The sequence below is a fragment of the Maylandia zebra genome, linkage group LG6, assembly GCF_041146795.1.
Source record: "Maylandia zebra isolate NMK-2024a linkage group LG6, Mzebra_GT3a, whole genome shotgun sequence".
NCBI classification, from domain to species: Eukaryota; Metazoa; Chordata; class Actinopteri; order Cichliformes; family Cichlidae; genus Maylandia; species Maylandia zebra.
This window is the reverse complement of record NC_135172.1, coordinates 28,010,964-28,031,755: the sequence shown is the minus strand read 5'-3', so window position 1 is coordinate 28,031,755 and position 20,792 is coordinate 28,010,964. Positions and strand designations below refer to the sequence as shown.

At 42.0% G+C, this 20,792-nt stretch overlaps 1 protein-coding gene across 1 annotated transcript; it reads right to left on the bottom strand.

The window, feature by feature from the left end:
* On the bottom strand, positions 1 to 4,198 carry LOC101477432 (transcription factor SOX-10). Its single transcript, XM_004567881.2, has 4 exons — positions 4,080 to 4,198; positions 3,059 to 3,717; positions 2,400 to 2,671; positions 1 to 2,160 (listed from the first exon to the last, which is right to left on the bottom strand). The coding sequence occupies exons 2-4, from the start codon at positions 3,493 to 3,495 to the stop codon at positions 1,373 to 1,375; spliced, it is 1,497 nt and encodes a 498-aa protein (XP_004567938.1). The 5' UTR covers positions 3,496 to 3,717; positions 4,080 to 4,198; the 3' UTR covers positions 1 to 1,372.
* Between the last annotated feature and the right edge of the window lie 16,594 nt (positions 4,199 to 20,792).

Genomic DNA, 20,792 nt, shown 5'->3' with positions numbered 1-20,792 from the left:
TTTCTTTTTTATAAATAAATTGATTTAATAGATGACAACAATAATATTTCAACATTGCTTTTCTGGTAAGGAAGCAAAATACTCAAGTGAATGTATAGCAAACACTTTACAAAACTATCCAGAATTATACAAAATGGAAGAAACAAAGGTGTGACACGATGCATTATTACTTACATAAAAATATCAACTATGTGAGAAAAGGGTCAGTATAAAATGATAAAGTATGTGTCACGTAATAAAGATGAAGCTGTGGTAATGACCATTATTCACATTGGTAAAAGGGGGGAGAGGGCGCAACATAGGAAGAAAGTGTAAAAACAAAAGCGTGGCTTTGGCCCACATGTGGAGCAGAACGGCCGTACATGTGATTCTAATCCTTAAGCAGGACCCAAGCTGGCCAATTATCTTGAGAGATTTGGTTGAGACTTTGCACTTATAGATTTGAACTCTGTTAAAGGTGGATCAGGAATCTTTTAGGCACTTAGCAATCAAAAAGAAAAGTGGAAATTTGCTTTAGTCACCCATGTATCCAGTCATATTTCTCCTTTGCTGTTGGCACAAAACAAACAGAGCTGAGGTAAGTGTCCGAGACTGAGCAACAAGTCGAAATGCATCTTTTAGAGCTCTCTTTCCCTCTCTTTTTCCTATTTTTCCCCTTAAATGCTTCATTGATCACTTCAGCAAAGTTAATATGAAGGCAGGACAGTGATACAGTGAGACTGCGCTATCTACAGAGAAAGAAAAGTTGCAGCTATCCTTTTCCGGCCATGAAAAAACAACCCCAGGGATCATTGAAAGATGTCTTTTTTTTTACCCCCCAAAAGCAGTGGTGCAGATGTTGATGTGTAATATCAAATCAAACACAATAAAGTTACACCCTAGGATATCCACAATGACAATAAACTTACTACTCATATAAAATAACACAAAGACATCACAAACAACCTTTAGTTTGGTTAATAAATTCTGATTATGTCAGTCTAAACCCAGCACTTCTGGGTCAAATCGGAGTCACTCATCAATCCATTTGTCCACTTTCAACGTCTCGTTCACTTGTCTATCTTTACACCCTTTCCTGTATGTCCCAACCTACGAAATTTTTGATGGCACATGTTTGTTAAGTTTTCTTCTGCTTTTGATTGGCGGGTGACCCAGGAATCACACTCTATACTGTGTGGGTATTTTTTTTTAACTGTTTAAGGCCCCATGGATGCACATTGCATTAAACTGACTAAAAAAGTAAAAACTTCTAATATAACATCGATATGGCACGGGCATACACACACACACGCGCGCTCACACTCACATTATTTGCACACACACAGATCCACTCACACACTTCCCATATTTCCTTCTGCTCAGCTGGTCTCCCTCAAGGTCTTGTGAGTGTGGTGTAAACAGGCTGCTCCCAGTGAGTGGGGCTGTGAGAGGGTGCCACGCTGGAGGGGTCTCCTATGGTAGTGTACAGAGGCCTCTGTGTAGGGCCCATGTAGGAGAAGGCTGAGTACAGCCCAGGGGCTTGGCTGGAGTGGGCATAGTATGCCCCGGGGGCCTGGTGGTCTCCGTACTCAAACTGAGCTCTGGAGGCCAACGATGGAAATGCAGAGCCATAGTGAGGCAGGCTGAGTGGGGTGTAGGTGACATGGGTGCCTGAGGAGGGAGAGGATGAGGCTTCGGCGTAGTGTGTACCAGAGACAGATTCACTTTTGATCTGAGCCTTGGATGGGTCGGAGGAAGACGGGGAGGCCTGAGGCTGTTGTTGCTGTTTGGACAGCCAGGCGGAGTGCCCGCTTGCAGCAGCCAGGGCGTAGGCGTAAGATGAGGCCGAGGATCCAGCTGCAGGAGCCCCAGTCGCGCTCTGAGGGTGACCATTTGGAGGGAGGTACTGGTCAAACTCGTTCACGTCAAATGGCTCGATGTTGGACATCACCTCATGGCTGATCTCGCCGATGTCCATGGTGCCAAAATCGATGTGGGGTTTAGCACTTGAAGATGAGGGACCACCGGAAGACCCTTCAGCTCCAACCCCAAGGGCTCCCCTGGGCCCCCCTGATCCTCCAGGCGCTCCTGCTCCCCCCTCCCTCTTGGCATCTGACAGTTTCCCAGACTGGAGCTCTGTCTTTGGGGTGGTAGGTGGAGTTGGCGGGCTGTGACCCTGACCTAAAAGAGAAAGAAGGAGCAACATGATAAGGTGAACTTTGACATCAGATACAAAAAGGCTTTTGTTTGTTTTGTTTGTTTTGTTTGTTTTACCTAACTTAAGTTATATTTTGAAATTACAGCATAAATTAATAAGTTTCGAGATTTTTGATTTAAGTTTTGAAATTTTGGATCAGGTCTCTCGCAACGTGAAAATAATAATATCATTAAGACATCCATAGAAACGGGAAGACACCTACCAGCAGGATGGTGGTGATGATGGTGGTGGTGGTGCAGGTCACCCAGTGGAGACCCAGCCCCGCCATTGTGCTCAAGATGCACAGTCTTGTAGTGTGACTGGGAGTGGCTGGCCTCCCCTTCCCCCTGGCTATCTGACTCATTAGAAGGCATCAGTTTGCCATTTTTGCGTCTCCGGGGCTGGTACTTGTACTCCGGGTAGTCCTTCTTGTGCTGTTTTCTCAGCCTCTCTGCCTCCTCGATGAATGGCCTCTTGTCGGTCTCATTCAGTAGCCTAGGGGGCAGAAAAACAAGGACTAGTCTTATATTGCTTCCAAGTTCATTTTGAAAATATTTTTATTAAAATATGTCTGAAGATCATAAATATCTCCTGCTTTCCGAATCATGCGTAATGCATAAATATCTTTTTTTCTTTACTTCTTTGGGTTAAAATCTGTTTGTTTACTTTTAAAATTCTCTCTGTAAAGGAGAACAACAGAAAAACACCAAGTTTTTATTTCTATCCGATTTAATACCAAACAACCACAAACTGAAGCGCAAACATTTTACGCTTAAATTCAGCACCGGTACATCCTTTACGCACAAGAAATGTGCCGCTTGTATGGCCACACTGTTCCTTTTTTTTTTTTTTTTTTTTTTTTTTTTTTTTTTAAATACAAACCTCCACAGTTTGCCCAGTGTCTTGCTGAGCTCTGCGTTGTGCAGGTGGGGGTACTGGTCCGCAAGTTTCCTCCTCGCCGCTTGCGCCCACACCATGAAGGCGTTCATTGGCCTTTTGACGTGGGGTTTAGCTTTGTTTCCGTTGTTTACGCGCACCGGCATTGGCACAAGTGTCCAGTCATACCCGTCCAGCACCTGACTGACCGCCTCCCTTATGCCGATCGGGAAACGATCGTCCTCTTCCTCTTCCTTGGCTCTGGGTCTGCCTCCATCATCACTGCTGCCGTCCACACAGAGCGCGGTCAGCTGCTGCTGCCCCGTCAGAGGTGAGTCCTGGCCGGGCGTGGCTCCAGGTTGAGTCGGTGACAGTGAGTGACCATCGTCTGACCCTGCGGGACTCAGCTCCGCCTCGGACAGGCTGTGCTCCTCGCCGGACATTTTTCCTTTTCAATTTCGTTAAATTATAGGACAATCCTCAAATGAAAACTTTGCCACAGAACTAACTTCTCGGAGTAATTAAATGGGTTCAAGTAAATGTCCGTGGTGTCAAGGATCCCAGTTATTGTTGACTCTTCTAAGGCAAAGACATACTGCTGCGTAAAAGTCTCCAAATGCTTTCCACCTTCAGCTGGAAATCCTTTACAGCAACAGTGGCTAAATCTAAAAACCACACAGACACAAATTTGTTACAATTATCATTTTAATTTTGGTCCGAAACAAAAGAACCGTGATTTATTTAAAGATAAACACGTTAAGTTACTTAACGGGACTAAATGTGATAAGAAAGCGATTGAAACTGAATTTCTTTTCGATAATGTCACATTCCGGAAAATAAAATTCCGCCGGTAAAATATACACATATTGTTATTATCATTATTATTATTATTATCATAATTATTATTAATCCAACTTAGTCCATACAACGTTTAATAAAACATAATAATTACGCGTTTGGCAAAAATATTAATATCAAACATTCACTTTTATGTATAAACTCTCATTTTTTAAATTACATAACTTACCAATTTAGATGTCCAGTGGTTCAGCATGGAAGTGTGTGCGGCTGACTGTAGAGCCGATGAATGGCTGCTCTGTGTGGCAACACCGGAGCTTAAAGAGCGCCTTGTGAGAGGGACAGGGAGAAAAAAAAGTGATTGAAAGTGGAAAACATTCCCAGAGAGGCAGCATTCCAGCACAACCAGCCCCGCCCTCCCAATAAGACTCTGCTCTGATTGGTCCTCTAATTATCCCGCTGCTCTCCGATTGGGCGGAAGCCACGTAGCGTTAATGGCCGTCTGTCCATCACTGCAAGGTTTCCAACGGAGAAGAGGTGAGATTTTTACCTTGGAGAGGCTTAAATGACTGTACAGTGCGCCCATTTACAGGCAGGAGAAGGCCAGCTTTGTTGGACGTGTTGACATGTTATATCAAACAAATAAACAATCATGAAGAGAGTTATTGCCCCGTGCGGTTCCTGAAGAAAAAGCACCAAATGAATTGTAAAGTTCAGTTCAGACTGAACGAAACTCTGCTTACAAAAAATTATCTTACAAATTTGAGAGATTTGGGTAAACAGAAGTTCGGGAAGAAAATCCACAGAAAAGAAAAAAAACGCACGAACGCCAGTTTAGGCAGGATGTGTTGAACGGGTTTATGGATCATGAAATCATAAACGTTATGCTAAATAATCATTTTGAATCTATATTTGACCTCATAATGATCACACAAAGCGTCATTACCTTTTTTAAGGTATCTCCTTATTCCTCGTAGTATTATCTGCAATTCATAAAACAGTCACGAAATTTATTCTATTGATTTGTATTCGTGGATGCGACTTTAAAGAGGGGAGGGGGGAACCCAAGAGTCTGAAAGGAGGGATGTCTTGAAATGATTTGAAGTTAGCTGATATGTCAGATATTACACCTTTACTTGAAATAACCTTTGACTTTTGAGAGTTATACTTCATAATTGAAATGTTAGACGAGAAATCTATCTTTAAGAGTTATTTACGCTTCTATCTGCGTGAAAATTGGAGGAACAGACAAAAAACGTGTAAAGACACCTGGATTTAAAATGATAATAATAATAACAGATAATCTCAATAAATAGTGACATCTCTTAAAACAAACTAGGTGCTATAGTTATTGTTATGATTTTAATCTAATGTTGCATTCTTCGTGTCTCCTTAACCTCCTCTTCCCGTGTCCCGCTCTGCGTTTGTTCGCGTGTTAGGATCTATTTGTAGGCTGCAGGATTGAAGGCCGCGATTTTAATGCATGATGGGAAAGATAGAGAATTGACTTAAGCAGCATTTGATGCGCAAACGGACACACACACACACACACACACACACACACACACACACAAAATGAATGCAACAATGACCCCTGTGTATCCTTTTGCCTCTCATGTTGAGCCCGACTCTCAGTTTTCTCCCTCTCTCTCTTCTCTCTTTGCTCTCTTTGTCTCCATCTCAGGTGAATTGTAGCCATGTGATCAAACGCCCAAGCCTCTATCCATTAACCCTCGTAAATGAAAAAAAGGGGAACAAAAAGCAGTTTTGTGCTGCAAACATGGAGAAAAAAAATGATAACAGAGAGCGATGTGTGCGTCTTTCTCCCCTTATGTCCTAGCATTGACACTAGTCGCGCACACATAGAAAATACTCCGCAGCAGACGGGGACACATGGATCTCTCTGTTTCTCTCCCGCTCCGACACTTTGCTATCTTCAAACACACACTGCGGCACCTGGATATCGGCCTCGGAGGTGCTAATGGTAGGAAGTTGATGTTTGGAGGATGACGAGTTGGTAGTCGTAGTGGTGCTGGTGGTGTTGGTGATGGTGGGGGACACCTACCTACATGCTGCACCCCATCGACCAGCCCTCAGCGCTCGGACTTGCGGTGAGGCCTCCGAGTTTTGTGTTGTTGTTGTTGTTTTGTTGTTGGTCTGCAGTAGAAAGAAAACGTGACCCGATAGTTGCTGTTTAGTTTTGTTTGTTTGTTTTCAAAAAAGAAAGTGATCAAAATTTTGTTTGCAATTTTCACATCAGCCCTGTGCAGAAGAGAGGGATGGGGGAAGTTGTGGTTTTACGGAGAGTGTTTAGGTAGTGCAGCTGGATTTGCACGACCCCCCAGGGAGCATGTCTGAAAGAGCCGTGAGGTTCCTGTGTCGCCAATTTATCAGAACGCCATTAAAATAAAAAGCAGGCAGTCGAAACCACATCCAGGTAATAATCAAAGCTTCTGCTGCTCGTTGAGGTGTATCTGATCATCTCAGCGCAAGGCTCGTCTCATTAAGTCCTTATAATCAGCGTAAGTTATTGCTACTAACATTAAGTTTCTGGAATCTGTCACGTTTTTATGTTTTATGTACTCCGTGAGTTTATCGCGTAATTATCGCGTTTTATGTTAAACGATGCAGAAAATATAACGAGATTTTTACAGCCGATTTGAACAAAATTTCCTCTTAAGATTAAAAATAAATAAATAAAATAAATAACTTTCTTCCTCTGGTTTTATCAGGCATGACAAAAAAAAATCTGACCAAATTATTTTCATCATTCATGACTACATGTGCGACAAAAGTAAATGCATGATTCATTTTTATCGAAGAACATAACCGAACCAAATGTTCCTTTGTTTTTTGCCACACTGAAACAAATTAAAAAAAATCAAACTTCAATTAGTGATAGTAAATTATTATTTTATTTTATTTTATTTTTTAAGCGACTATACAGGCAATAGGTAAATATTTGACTAATAATTCAACTAAAACAAATATCTGTCAGGCTGCTTAATTAAATCAAGTGTCAAATGTTTAACGAAGCCCTGTGTTTCGGTCTGAAAACTCATCACAATTTTACAAATGAATGGGCTTTTAAAAATAAATAAATAAATAAATATGTGCATGAAACGGACTGTATTTTAGTTTTGGCGCTGTGTACAAATTTGTTCATCGGTTCTAAATTCAAAAGCGTTAACAGGCCCCAGAGAGCAGCTGAAACCCACTCCCACGCCCATTTGGATTAAACTTTGTGGATGTTCACTTGGATAAAGTCTTTCTTTTTTTAAAAGTCTTTTGATATGTAGCGGAAGAAAAATAGACCGATAATTTATTTAGATAAACTCAATGATTTTGAAATGACTTTACACATATTAAAAAACAATTACTCATCGCATGGATTCTATTTGTATCTTAGATGTGATTGAATTCAGTTAAAACGAAGTCGAGCTCCTTTAATTTATTGGGGGCAGTCTGCAGTGCCAGCTGTGATTCACTGTCATATAAAGGGACAGTATTTTATAGCATTTACGACTTTCACTTTTCTTCCTCTTCCTCTTCTTCCTTATACTGAAGCTTATATGCTTCACTTAAGCGTTTCCCTACGTGCAACCATGATATTTGGATGTGCGTTAAAAGTCCCCTTTTAAAAAATAATCAAAAACTTAAAAGATTCTTAAAAAGCAAAGGTTTAAAAGTCACGTGGGGCTTTGTAAACATCTAATGTCAAGACCTCGCCTATTACACCTGCTGCTAAAACCAAAGATCACCTTCATCTCTTTAGAGCTGACTCATTTTTGCACAGATAAAAAAAACAAACAAAAAGACAAACAAACAAACAAAACAAAACAAATGAGAAAGAGACAAATTTTATCTGAAATCTAAACCCCTCATGCACTTTCTGGCATTTTATATGTCCTGTGTGAAACTCTCATGAGCCCCAGGGCAGCTGTAACTATTTAGAAAATAGAGCTCACATGGTCGCATCAGTCCCTGCGCTAACCTGCCATGTGACTGCAGTAATGGGCCTCTCCATGGCTGCACAGACCACTGTGTCACAAGAGCTTGTTTCCTGTGGCTCCTCGGGGAGAGGATGGCAGGACGAGGTCCCATGATCAGCAGGGAGGTCAAAGATCCTGATCAACAGGCGGGTCAAAGAGCCATTCTTCAGGTGCACACTGAGCATTTTCATGTATGAACAACATGAAGCTGCTTCAGATGAGTTTATTTCTGAAGAACCTTTTCTTTTGGGTGTTTCGTTTGTTTGTTTGTTTTTTGTGAAGACAGTAACTTAGATGGTCAGGTGGTGGGAGGAAAAGGAAAGTAGGAAAAGAGAGAGCACCCTCCAGCTTTGGCCGTAATACTTGAACGGCTCCCAGGGGGAAATTCCTGAAATTTGATGATGGATAGAGAGAAAAAGCAAGAGAGAGGAAAACTGGCAGATGCAGATAATATGAGAGAGAGAGAGAGAGAGTGTGTGAGAAGGATGCAGATAAGGAAAGCATGCACAGCGGTCAAATATTCACATGCTGGGTCACATTCTGCATCAAACTGGTGCATAATTGATGGAAGGCATTCATTCTGATGTCAATAGGCACATTTGGCCTGAAATGAATGGCGTCATTTGTTCCGAATGATGGCAAATGTAGAAAAAAGAAGAAAAGAATCTGAAATTATATTTGAGAAGTGGCACATTTAAGCCGTAGTTTCATATTTCACCACAAAATATTCCTATGAGATTGAAGCAGTCTCATATGTTTGGTTCCTCTGTGTTTTCTTACAAAATGTGATTCATAAACACTCTTAGTTCCTCTGAGAGTCTTTACCAAAACACAAAAGAACAGTCGAGGTCAGTGCATTAGCTTGGGGATTTCCAGCTCTTAAAGTAGACTATCAATAAAACTGAACATCATGTGACTCCACTGTCAGTAGGTCTGAGACCTGTACACTGAAGCGTTGCATGTTTTCTCTCTCAGAGGTTTTCTGAGTCAACAACATACAGTGGTAACTGACTTTGTGACTGGATGTCAGACGATTGACTTACATGTTGACTGAAAATGTGGGGGAAACAGGGGTCATATTGAGACTTTGAGCAGGTCATGATCATAGGGTCGTTAAGCTTGTTTTAAGGGGCTCTGTGAAGCCGGTTAGATTTGGACTTTCTTCTGTGGGGTGGCTCTAAATCTTACTTTTACAGACTCCGTGTCTGCAGGTGTTTTCTGCATCCATCTCTCGACTGATTTCTCAGGAGATGATAATGCAGCGACACGCCATCCGTAGGGATGAATAAAATAGATTCTGCTATCTGACCTCTGTCAGTCCTTCTTCACCCATTTTCACCCAGTGAATTAGTGCAGCTGCACCACACTTAAATGGGTCCCCCTCTTTTTTCTCTGGGAGTGTATGTGACCGGGCATGAATCCTCTCTTTGTGCTCAGTCTGCAGAGTTTCCCCCCCTCTATAGTTTCTTGCCTTCTTCATCTTTTTTATTTGGGGAAAGAGGGGCTTCGGTTGCGATGGCGGCAGCACTGGTGAGGTGGTGGCAGCGGTAGGGATGGCGGTGGCGGCAGCAGGGACGAGGAGGGGAGGACGGGGGGGAGCGGGTAACTTGTTGGACCACATTCCTGTGCAGCTGTGGAAGCTGGTGCAGGGTGGGGGCTGGAGGGCAGAGCAGGATCATCATTGCATTGCAGGGCATCATGAATGGTCTATTGTTTGGTGGTTTGCTGTGTCCGCATCTCTTTGCACAACTTCAGCCTGATTGAGAGCAATGGGGGGAAACTAAATGAACAACAGGGCGACCAAGGAAGAAATCTACAAATTATTTGGTGACTTATATGAGACGAGGCTTGAGAAAAACACATTTGTGACTCAGACGCAGGAGGTTGCCGAAACTCACAGCGTAATGATGATGGTGATGATGAAGATGGGGATGATGGTTATGCAGACAATGGCGGCATTCATGGTGCAAATTTATGACGGGTTTGCCCCTCAGTCATACGTGTCAGCACAGTGTTCAGTCATGCATTTATGTGCAGTGTTATCTATACTCAAGATTCTTCCCTGCAGTCCTGCAAGGACCAAATCTGAGGTTGCCATCAATGTTTTCTTACTTAATATGAGAATCGCCCTTATATCATTTTTTTTACTGTCACATTCAATTAATCGCCCTGCACTTGTCGACCATATGAACACGAAACTCTGTTTGCCGTACATACATGTTTTATTCTTACACGTTATGTCTGCTTCTCATTGTTTCTTTGGAGTTCTATTAAAATTAGTATGATGTCGAGATAAGGCTTAAGTTGAGCAAAAGTAAAGAAGATTAGGATCAAATGGACCCAGGCGAACTCAAAACTCAGGTATCTTTTAATCTCAGAGGTTTTCATCAGTCAGCGTCTCTAAGGACAAGCGAGAACTTTTAGCTGCACACTACAGCACTTTGTTTTGGGCCGTGATTCTGTTTACAACAATGTGTGAAAGCACAAGGAAAGAAATCACAAGGGCACATCATTTTAAAAACCTTTAAAAGAAAACCTTCATACACTCAAGCCTATTTAACCTGGTAAATAAAGGTTAAATAGCATTTATGACCAATAAAGTGTCATATGTGTTGAAGAAGAACCAGTGCTATTGAAGCCAAATCAGTGCATATTAAAGAAAAAAGGACATTAAATGTCAAATAGACAGTCTCCTTAAGAAAATACAAAAAAACTTGGAAGACTAAAACAAATTTCCTTTTTTTTTTTACATGAAAAAAAATCAAAGCAACTTTTTATCCCTTCCTGCTCTGGATTAGGGTGATTTCAGTGTTCACATACTCAGAATTGCATTCAATATGAAAAAGCTTGAGGTCCTCTTTGACTGAAAACAACGGGATAGACCTTTGTTTGTGTTTATCTATGAAATCCTCATGGGAGAGTCTTCCTATTGCTACACTGAAGACTCTTCGACTCTTCAGTTTCTATGCTTTGACCACCTGGAAGTAAAAAAAATTACACTAAAAATGAGTTTCTGTAACTCAGTTTGAATAAATGAAACCATTACGATTCTATCTGTTTTACTTGAGATGCGTCTCATATTTTGATCTTGTTCTTTAATTCATTTCATTTATATATTGTGTCGTTGTTTAAAGTGTAAATTTTACTGTTTTTGTGGATTTTAAACGATCGTCATGGTTGGGACTGAGAGCTAGCCCTGATTTGTTTTAATTTAAACATTCAATGAATTAATCCAGACCTGCCTGTCTCTTCAAAATCACTCAAAAAAAAAAAGACAAAAAAAGTGGAGCACAACAATCAGCCACTGTTAAACCAGAACACATTATTAAATGTACCTCATAATTTCTGATTTTTTTATTCCCCTTCCAGCTCCGACACTTTCTGCTCAAGTTTTGATGACTGTAAAAAAGAAGACAACTCGGATGTATGCTATCATTTGTGTGTTAATTGATCTTAAACCACAAATAAAGCAATAATTTTTATGAAAACAAGAACATCTGTGTTTTCATTAAAAAAAAAACAACTTTTGAAATGCCATCAGGGACAATAACTCAAATATAGATTTTATGACAACTTGTATGAGAAAGAGAGAGAGGTAGAGAGAGAGACAATGAAAAAAACAGGAGAGAAAGCGGCATCCACTTTCCAATCATGAGCTCCTCTCAGAACATTTAATTACTGTGTGTGAACGAAGGAGAAAGAAGGAAAATGCCTGAGGGTCGGAGCAAAAGATGACTACATGAAAGAGTCTGTTGTTGTCTGAGCAGAGAAAAGGAGATAAAAGGCAACAAGACAGAAAGATGGATGGGATATTTAGTTGCAGAGGGTGAGAAATATGGTGATTTTTTATTTATTCCTCACGTCTGTCATTTTTTACTTCTTTCTTCCACTCTTCTTTTAAAAGCTTGAATTTTTCCACAGTTTAACAATACCAGAGGACTCTGTGAACGTATGTCACAAAGACTGCAGATAGCAGAGAAATTTACACTGGTCAGAAACCTCTGAGCACACGAGTAGGATGTGTAAAAGCCTGGAAAACAGCCTGACGCACAGACAGCGGGGCAAGTGGGAGATGTACAGATATCAGAAAATCTGGGATTGCCTGCAAAAAAATGGACAAGATATTTAGATTAGGAAGTGAAGCAGCACTCATCTAGTTTGACATTTTGGAAAGCTCACTTATTCACTTTTCTTCCGGGAATTAAATTAGAAGAGACATACCTCTCTTATATATTTGTCCTTTCAGAATCAGAGTGCACAAAGGAGCCAGTTAGCTCAGAAAGAGTGTAGACAGGAGGAAACTGCCAGCCTAGCCCTGTCCAAAGTAGTTTAAAATTCACATGTAGTAGTTAAGAACAAATTGTGGGATAATCTCAGAGATTTCACAGTTTAGATTTGAAGTAAACCCAACATGTGGTGTTGCAACAGAAATGCAGGATACACATAGACAGACTGACAGACAGAAGATGCAGGAGACAGACAGAAGCATCCAGAAGATGTTTGCCCTGTGGTGCTTCCAGCCTGGTTCAGTCAGGCCTCCCCTGCTGGCCTGAGCTGCACACAATGCTCCTCTGTCCCCGCAGCGAGCTGCTTCACAGCTCAACAACGGACAACAGCTCATTATGGAATCAAAGATCCCCCCAGCCACGGCTCCCGGTGCCTGAATACTGTCCCCCGCTGAGGGCACACACTGTCACCAGCTCCGTCGCACAGCCTGAGGCCGCAAACAGCCAGTGAGGCCGGAGAGGGCATGCAGATATGCAGGGTGTCATGCACATGAAAGCACACGCACACACTCACACGCTTAACCTAGACGAAGAGGAACACACACCACCTTATTAGACAGGATCCTAGTCAGCCATTAGCAGCCTTAACAAAGGTCACGCAGGTCACCCAGCTGCTCTCCCTCACGGACACTGATGACAGGGGATGTGACGATACGGATAATTAACCGACATCAGAAAACAGGCTGATAGACAGACAGGGTGACAGCAGGGAGAGAGGAGGACTGCAAAGAGGGGAAATATCTCGTTAGAACGGCAGGAGAGAGCATCGGTTTTCACCTGAAGGACTCTGAAAGCATAAGAAGGAAATAAAAAGAGCAGGAGGGGGGAAGTAGAGCACTAATTATTTATTGAGCTACTCGATGGCAAGAAGTCCCCATACAGCAAAAACAGGAAGAACAACAAAACCCTGTTTAATTAAGCTTTCACTGAGATGCCGTGACCTTGCTCTATGCTTTAAAGTCCATTACTACTTTTGTGTATTTAGCAGCTACCTAGATTCACACTTTTAACAGCATCTCCCGAAATAGAAAGACTGCGAGTCTGCTCCAAGGATGGTCAACTCAACAACAACTACTTCATTTTTTAAAGCTTGATTTGGATTCAGATTTGCAGATAGATAAATTATAATGTGTGAGGTCATGTGCGGAATTTGCAAGGTCAGATGTTAGCATATTTGCAACAAAAAGTTGCTCTTTATTAACAAATGGCCTGCATTTGAATAGCACTTTTCTAGTCCATAGGACCCCAAAGCGCTTCACACTACATTCAGTCATTCACCCACACACACACTGGCGATAGCAAGCTACATTGTAGCCACAGCTGCCCTGGGGCGCACTGACAGAGGCGAGGCTGCCGGACACAGGCGCCACCGGGCCCTCTGACCACCACCAGTAGGCAAACACGGGGTTAGTATCTTGCCCAAGGATATTTGGCATGCAGCCAGGATGCAGCCTGGGATCGAACCACCGACCTTCTGATTAGTGGCTGACCTGCTCTGCCACCTGAGCTACAGCCACCCGACAAGTGTTATCTACACTTTTATTTAGTAAACACTTCAAATCAAATCAAATCAAATTCAAATTTTATTTGTCACACACACACAACCATACACAGTATGACATGGGGGTGAAATGCTTGTAGCTGTACAATGCCCGACCATTAAATGACAGAAGAAAAGTTTTACAATATTTACAATTTACTACAAAAATGTACAAATTAACTTAGGAATTTACAGTAAAGAATGTGCAAATAGCAGAAGAGATTATAAAGATAAGGATTATAAATTATAGGAATTATAGGATTATAGGAAATGTGTGGTGGTGCGTGTGGTGACGTGTGTGAGAGTCCAGTCTTATAGTGACGTGTTTGGGAGAGTCCAGTCCTACACCTGGTTCAGGCCCCGAATAGCCTGGGGGAAGAAGCTCCTCCTCATTCTCTCTGTTTTGGCCTTAAGGGAGCGGAAGCGCTTCCCAGACCTCAACAGTGAGAAGAGTCCATTGTTGGGATGGGAGAGGTCCATCATAATCTTCCTAGCTTTGGACTTGCACCGCTTAGTGTAGATGGACAGCAGGTCAGGGAGCTCTGATTGAATGATGCGTTCTGCTTGCGTATTGTATAAAAGCACAGCTGTCACACTGAGGTCTTGTTGCAGCGTGTACAGGAAATATGATTAAAGCAACTTAAAAGTGATCTGGACTTGTGAGTTTTCCTTTAAGACAGGCTACACCTTACAACAGAAAGTGTGACCTTGGTCATGACCGAAACCCTGAGAGTATATGTGCCCACCTTCTCTGTTGTTAAATGGGATTATTTGGCCTGATTCAATGATAGGGAATCCTTTTTACTTTGGTGGCAGGTTGAACGTCTCTAGAAAATTTCTGTCTGTGCTTTCTTTTTTCTTTGTCCGTGAACTCCTCTTAGACCATGAGGAGTTGAGCATTATAATTATATATTTATAATTTATATCTACAAAAATTGGTTACAGGTTGCCTGGCAACCAACAAGAATGTGATAAAATGACCTATCTTTTTTTTAACCTTTTAGAACCTAAAGCAGCTTATTAGGAAACTGCTGTTGTTTTAATTTCATGACAATAACATCTCCTTTATATCCACAAAAACTGAAACAACAGGCTGAAATGACCCATTTTTAGCATATAAACAACAGCTACCATCCCCTCTTTTTTCTCAATGTGGTTAAGTACTGTTAAGTATAGCAGTTTGCCGACAGCACAAACAGGCGTGGGCACTTACTAGTGTTCATAAGACATAAGCGCTTCCAACAAGTAGTCTTCACTTTAAAATCTTGCTGGAGAATTCTCAGATTTTAGCACCTTTTCCGATGAGAAAAAGCACATATTGGGTCTAATAAGTTTTAGTGGCAAGTTGGCTACCCATGACAGAAATCAGGGAAATCTAAACTGAAAATCCCAAGATGTTTCCCACATTTCTACCCAGCTGATCCTCTTCAGGGCCTTATGTCTTTCATATGACTCCTTGGAAACGTTGTGAACCTCAGATTTTAAGCCACTGTGCTAAATTATTCCTGTGAGTGATCACCCTTTAGAAAAACCACCTGTTTACTCCAAGGGTTTTAATCACATTTTAATAAACATCATGATAATAACAGTGTAGTAATATTACAGCTCTTTCCTCATGGTATCACTGTTCAATGTCGCAGTTCAGCCACACGATGGAGCCTGCAACCAAGGAAATTCCTACAGATTTACTTCAGTTTCTCTTGATGTTTTAAATGCTCTTTATATATTTTGCTTTGTTTTTCTACTTCTGTTTCTTTATGTCTTTATTCTTTATTTCAAAGTATCCTTTCATTCCAGTCTACGATTTGTCAGGCTGAAATCTGACCTTTTCTCTGTGACTCTGTGAAACAAAAACACAACCAGATTAAAAATATTGCATGTGGGCCACTGCAAAGTGCTCATCCTTGTCCAAATGTAGGTCTTGTAGGTGAGATTGATGGAGGGTTCGCCCTTCATATCACGACTGAATTAGCCTGCCTGTGAACCCATGGGGCAAAGCTGCATCTAAGTCCCCATCAAGAGCACACGACGACGTTTTTGCAGAAGTGATGGTATTTGGTACTCACAGTGGTTGCTGTTCCTGAATCTGGTTGTTCCATTTTGCAATCTCATTTTAATCTTCTCATTTGGATTTTATTTCAAAATAAATCTTATTGTTACTTAACATATGTCCACAGGACTCCCCAAATCGTAATACTGCTTTTTGAGAATTGTTTTTGTTCATTTATTTTGTTAAAAAATAAATACAAACCACTCTGCAGCCTCTCCAGTCTGCGTGAACCAGTTTAACTATGTATTAGAAATTCTGTTTTCTCACTGGAAGAAGGCTATTAATTATCTGCTGCCTGTCATTAATAATGCATTGTGATGGTGACCAAATTTTAATCTTAGCAATTGGTTGATTAGTGCTGAAATTCACATTAAAGACTAATGCTGTTGATCTTATCATGTGAGAATATAACTTTGAGAAGTCATCTCTTTATCTAAGTCTATAACATATATATCTAAATTATTATCTCCCATGTCTAAACTAATTTGTAATGTTAAAACAAGTTTATGTAACGTTAGGCTGACATGTCTTAGCAAAAACTGTAAACAAGGTTCTGTTTTTTTCTGGCTAGTGACATCATGATATACCTGTAGGAGTTAGGTCTGTGGAATCACATGGTTTTTGATGGGTGCAACATGGAGTGGAGTATAATGAGAGCAACTTAATATATTTGTTGTATAATTTCTTTGTTTAAGTAAAAATTTTAGAAGAATGTATGGGACTCAGAAGATTTATTCCTTTGTGTCATACTGAAAGCAGAGCACAGGCCTGCTCAGTAGGCCTCAACTCTTCCACCTCCAGTGCCACCGCCTCACTACCGATCCCAATATCGATCATGGCTCAAGAGTTGGGAGTTTGCCTTGTAATCGGAAGGTTGCCGGTTCGAGCCCCGGCTTGCACAGTCTCGGTTGTTGTGTCCTTGGGCAAGACACTTCACCTGTTGCCTACTGGTGGTGGTCAGAGGGCCCGGTAGCGCCAGTGTCCGGCAGCCTTGCCTCTGTCAGTGCGGCCCAGGGCGGCTGTGGCTACAATGGCTCCACATCACCAATGAGTGGATGACTGGATATGTAAAGCGCTTTGGGGTCCTTAGGGACTAGTAAAGCGCTATATAAATACAGGCCATTTACAATATTGTCAACAAACATCATAGTCCACAAAGACCCCTGCCTGACCTCATTGGCCACTATCAAAAAGAAGGGGCTCAAAGCAGATTCCTGATGTAATCCCACCCTCACCTTCACTTCTACTGCACACCTCACCGCTGTCTCACAGTCCACGTCCTACACCACCACACGTCTCTGCCACTCCTTTTGCTTCCTTATGCTAAGATCACATCTGCAGTGCGTTTTCTTGACGTGAAGCCATACCTTTGCTCACTGATGCTCGTCTCTCTCCTTAACCTAGCTTCTTGGTTAGGCTCATGAGGGCTATCCCTCTGTAGTTTCCACAGCCCCCACACCACCTTATCAGTGTATCAGTACACTTCTTCATTCTTTAGGCATCCTGTAGGCATCTGGGTGGCTGTAGCTCAGGTGGCAGAGCAGGTCAGCCACTAATCTGAAGGTCAGTGGTTCGATCCCAGGCTGCCTCCTGGCTGCATGCCAAATATCCTTGGGCAAGATACTAACCCCATGTTTGCCTACTGGTGGTGGTCAGAGGGCCCGGTGGCGCCAGTGTCCGGCAGCCTCGCCTCTGTCAGTGCGCCCCAGGGCAGCTGTGGCTACAATGTAGCTTGCTATCGCCAGTGTGTGAATGTGTGTGTGAATGGGTGAATGACTGAATGTAGTGTGAAGCGCTTTGGGGTCCTTAGGGACTAGAAAAGTGCTGTACAAATGCAGGCCATTTACCAGTTACCATCCTCTCACTCTCCAGGATTGTTTCAAACAATCTGCTCAAAAGGTCTGCTGCTCTCTCCCCTAGACATCTCCATACCTGCACAGGTACAGTGGGGCAAAAAAGTATTTAGTCAGCCACTGATTGTGCAAGTTCCCCCACCTAAAATGATGACAGAGGTCAGTAATTTGCACCAGAGGTACACTTCAACTGTGAGAGACAGAACGTGGAAAAATAAAATCCATGAATCCACATGGTAGGATTTGTAAAGAATTTATTCGTAAATCAGGGTGGAAAATAAGTATTTGGTCAATAACAAAAATACAACTCAATACTTTGTAACATAACCTTTGTTGGCAATAACAGAGGTCAAACGTTTACTATAGGTCTTTACCAGGTTTGCACACACAGTAGCTGGTATTTTGGCCCATTCCTCCATGCAGATCTTCTCGAGAGCAGTGATGTTTTGGGGCTGTCGCCGAGCAACACGGACTTTCAACTCCCGCCACAGATTTTCTATGGGGTTGAGGTCTGGAGACTGGCTAGGCCACTCCAGGACTTTCAAATGCTTCTTACGGAGGCTCTCCTTTGTTGCCCGGGCGGTGTGTTTTGGATCATTGTCATGTTGGAAGACCCAGCCTCGTTTCATCTTCAAAGTTCTCACTGATGGAAGGAGGTTTTGGCTCAAAATCTCACGATACATGGCCCCATTCATTCTGTCCTTAACACGGATCAGTCGTCCTGTCCCCTTGGCAGAAAAACAGCCCCATAGCATGATGTTTCCACCCCCATGCTTCACAGTAGGTATGGTGTTCTTGGGATGCAACTCAGTATTCTTCTTCCTCCAAACACGACGAGTTGAGTTTATACCAAAAAGTTCTACTTTGGTTTCATCTGACCACATGACATTCTCCCAATCCTCTGCTGTATCATCCATGTGCTCTCTGGCAAACTTCAGACGGGCCTGGACATGCACTGGCTTCAGCAGCGGAACACGTCTGGCACTGCGGGATTTGATTCCCTGCCGTTGTAGTGTGTTACTGATGGTGACCTTTGTTACTTTGGTCCCAGCTCTCTGCAGGTCATTCACCAGGTCCCCCCGTGTGGTTCTGGGATCTTTGCTCACCGTTCTCATGATCATTTTGACCCCACGGGATGAGATCTTGCGTGGAGCCCCAGATCGAGGGAGATTATCAGTGGTCTTGTATGTCTTCCATTTTCTGATGATTGCTCCCACAGTTGATTTTTTCACACCAAGCTGCTTGCCTATTGTAGATTCACTCTTCCCAGTCTGGTGCAGGTCTACAATACTTTTCCTGGTGTCCTTCGAAAGCTCTTTGGTCTTGGCCATGGCGGAGTTTGGAGTCTGACTGTTTGAGGCTGTGGACAGGTGTCTTTTATACAGATGATGAGTTCAAACAGGTGCCATTCATACAGGTAACGAGTGGGGGACAGAAAAGCTTCTTACAGAAGACGTTACAGGTCTGTGAGAGCCAGAGATTTTCCTTGTTTGAGGTGACCAAATACTTATTTTCCACCCTAATTTACGAATAAATTCTTTACAAATCCTACCATGTGGATTCATGGATTTTTTTTTCACATTCTGTCTCTCACAGTTGAAGTGTACCTCTGGTGCAAATTACTGACCTCTGTCATCATTTTAGGTGGGGGAACTTGCACAATCGGTGGCTGACTAAATACTTTTTTGCCCCACTGTATGTGGACGCCAGGTCCTAGGAGGTTAATGTAAGTTTAGTTTATAGCAACAATGAAAGAGTGCAACAAATAACCCAGAGCCTTTGTTAGAGCCCTTTTCATAGACTGTATATAAAAGATGGACGCAGGCACTGCAAATCACCAGCTTATTAAGCCCCTATAAAGTTGTTTTGAGGGTTCAAATATAGAGACTGAACCTTTCTTCCTTTTTTTTGCACTAGGCTTTAAACATGCTTCAGTTTTTAGTAGTTTGAAGTGGTTTTAAATTTTTTTTTAGAAACTCCTCATTTGTATTCTCTCATAGAAAAGCACCTGTAACATCACTAGGGATGGGTATTGATAAGATTTTAACGATTCCGATTCCATTTTCAATTCTGTTTAACGATTCGATTCCTTATCGATTCTCTTATCAATTCTTTTTTTTTAAAAAGGAGAACACTAAAGTCGATTAGCTTAGAACTGTGTTTTATATCTTCTCTTTGAACAAGATAGAAATTTAGGAGTAACATGGCCTTACAAACCCAACAGTGAGATCTTAAGAGATCCAGCCTTCGGCTCTTCAATGGGGTGTCACAGGGTCCCCAGGAAAAAAATGTATATGTAAAATAATAAAATAAATATTCTCCTGTAGCAATAACAAAGTTTAACATAAATTATTCTGTAGCAATTACACAAGAATATCCAGTAATGTCCCTGCCTACAATTAAACACATTCACTTACCAAAGTGAAATCGGGGGCATCTGCTGTGGCAAATGGGTGCAAGCCTTTGACCACAAACTTAGACACTGCTGGGTGACATTCGTCTATCCTGGCCTGAAAGGAGACGCTACCGGTAGACTGCAGCGAGAACTGCCAGCATCTGAGCCAACCAGACTCTGTCTCTCTCATCATGGTTATCTAAATGCAACGCACAGTAATAGCAGGTTTTGTAATAAGGTAAATCGCCCTAACATAATATGCAATGCTAATTGATTAGTTACCTGCAGTATTAACGGGAGAGGACGTGGAAACACTACCGCTGCTGCTGGGTTGAGCTTCGCTAGTCCGGAGCGGATCAAAAACACGACATTCGTTGAAAGCAATCGCGTGTTTTTTGAGCAAATGCTTTTGCATATTCGTAGTGTTTCCTCCCTTTGATGAAATCTCTACTTTGCAAGTATTGCACGTTGCCCTGTTGTCATCCTTTCTCATAAAGTGTAACCAAACTTTTGAGCGTTTGTGCCGCTCAGGCGCCGTGTTTCCTACTGGGTAAAAGACGCTACTCAACGTGATGACGTCATTCGGGGCGACTGGAATCGATAAGGGAATCGTTTTTAAAAGTGGCAAACGATTCCAAGGAATTGAAACAGTGGGAACCGGTTCTCAACATGAACCGGTTTTCGATACCCATCCCTAAACATCACAACACATAATAAGGCTAAAAGTATGTCGTAATTGGACTGATCAAAGTGGTAAATGACACGAAAGCTGTAAAATTATTTGAAAATGTGAAATAATTTCGAGACTGACGAGAGGCAGTTCCAG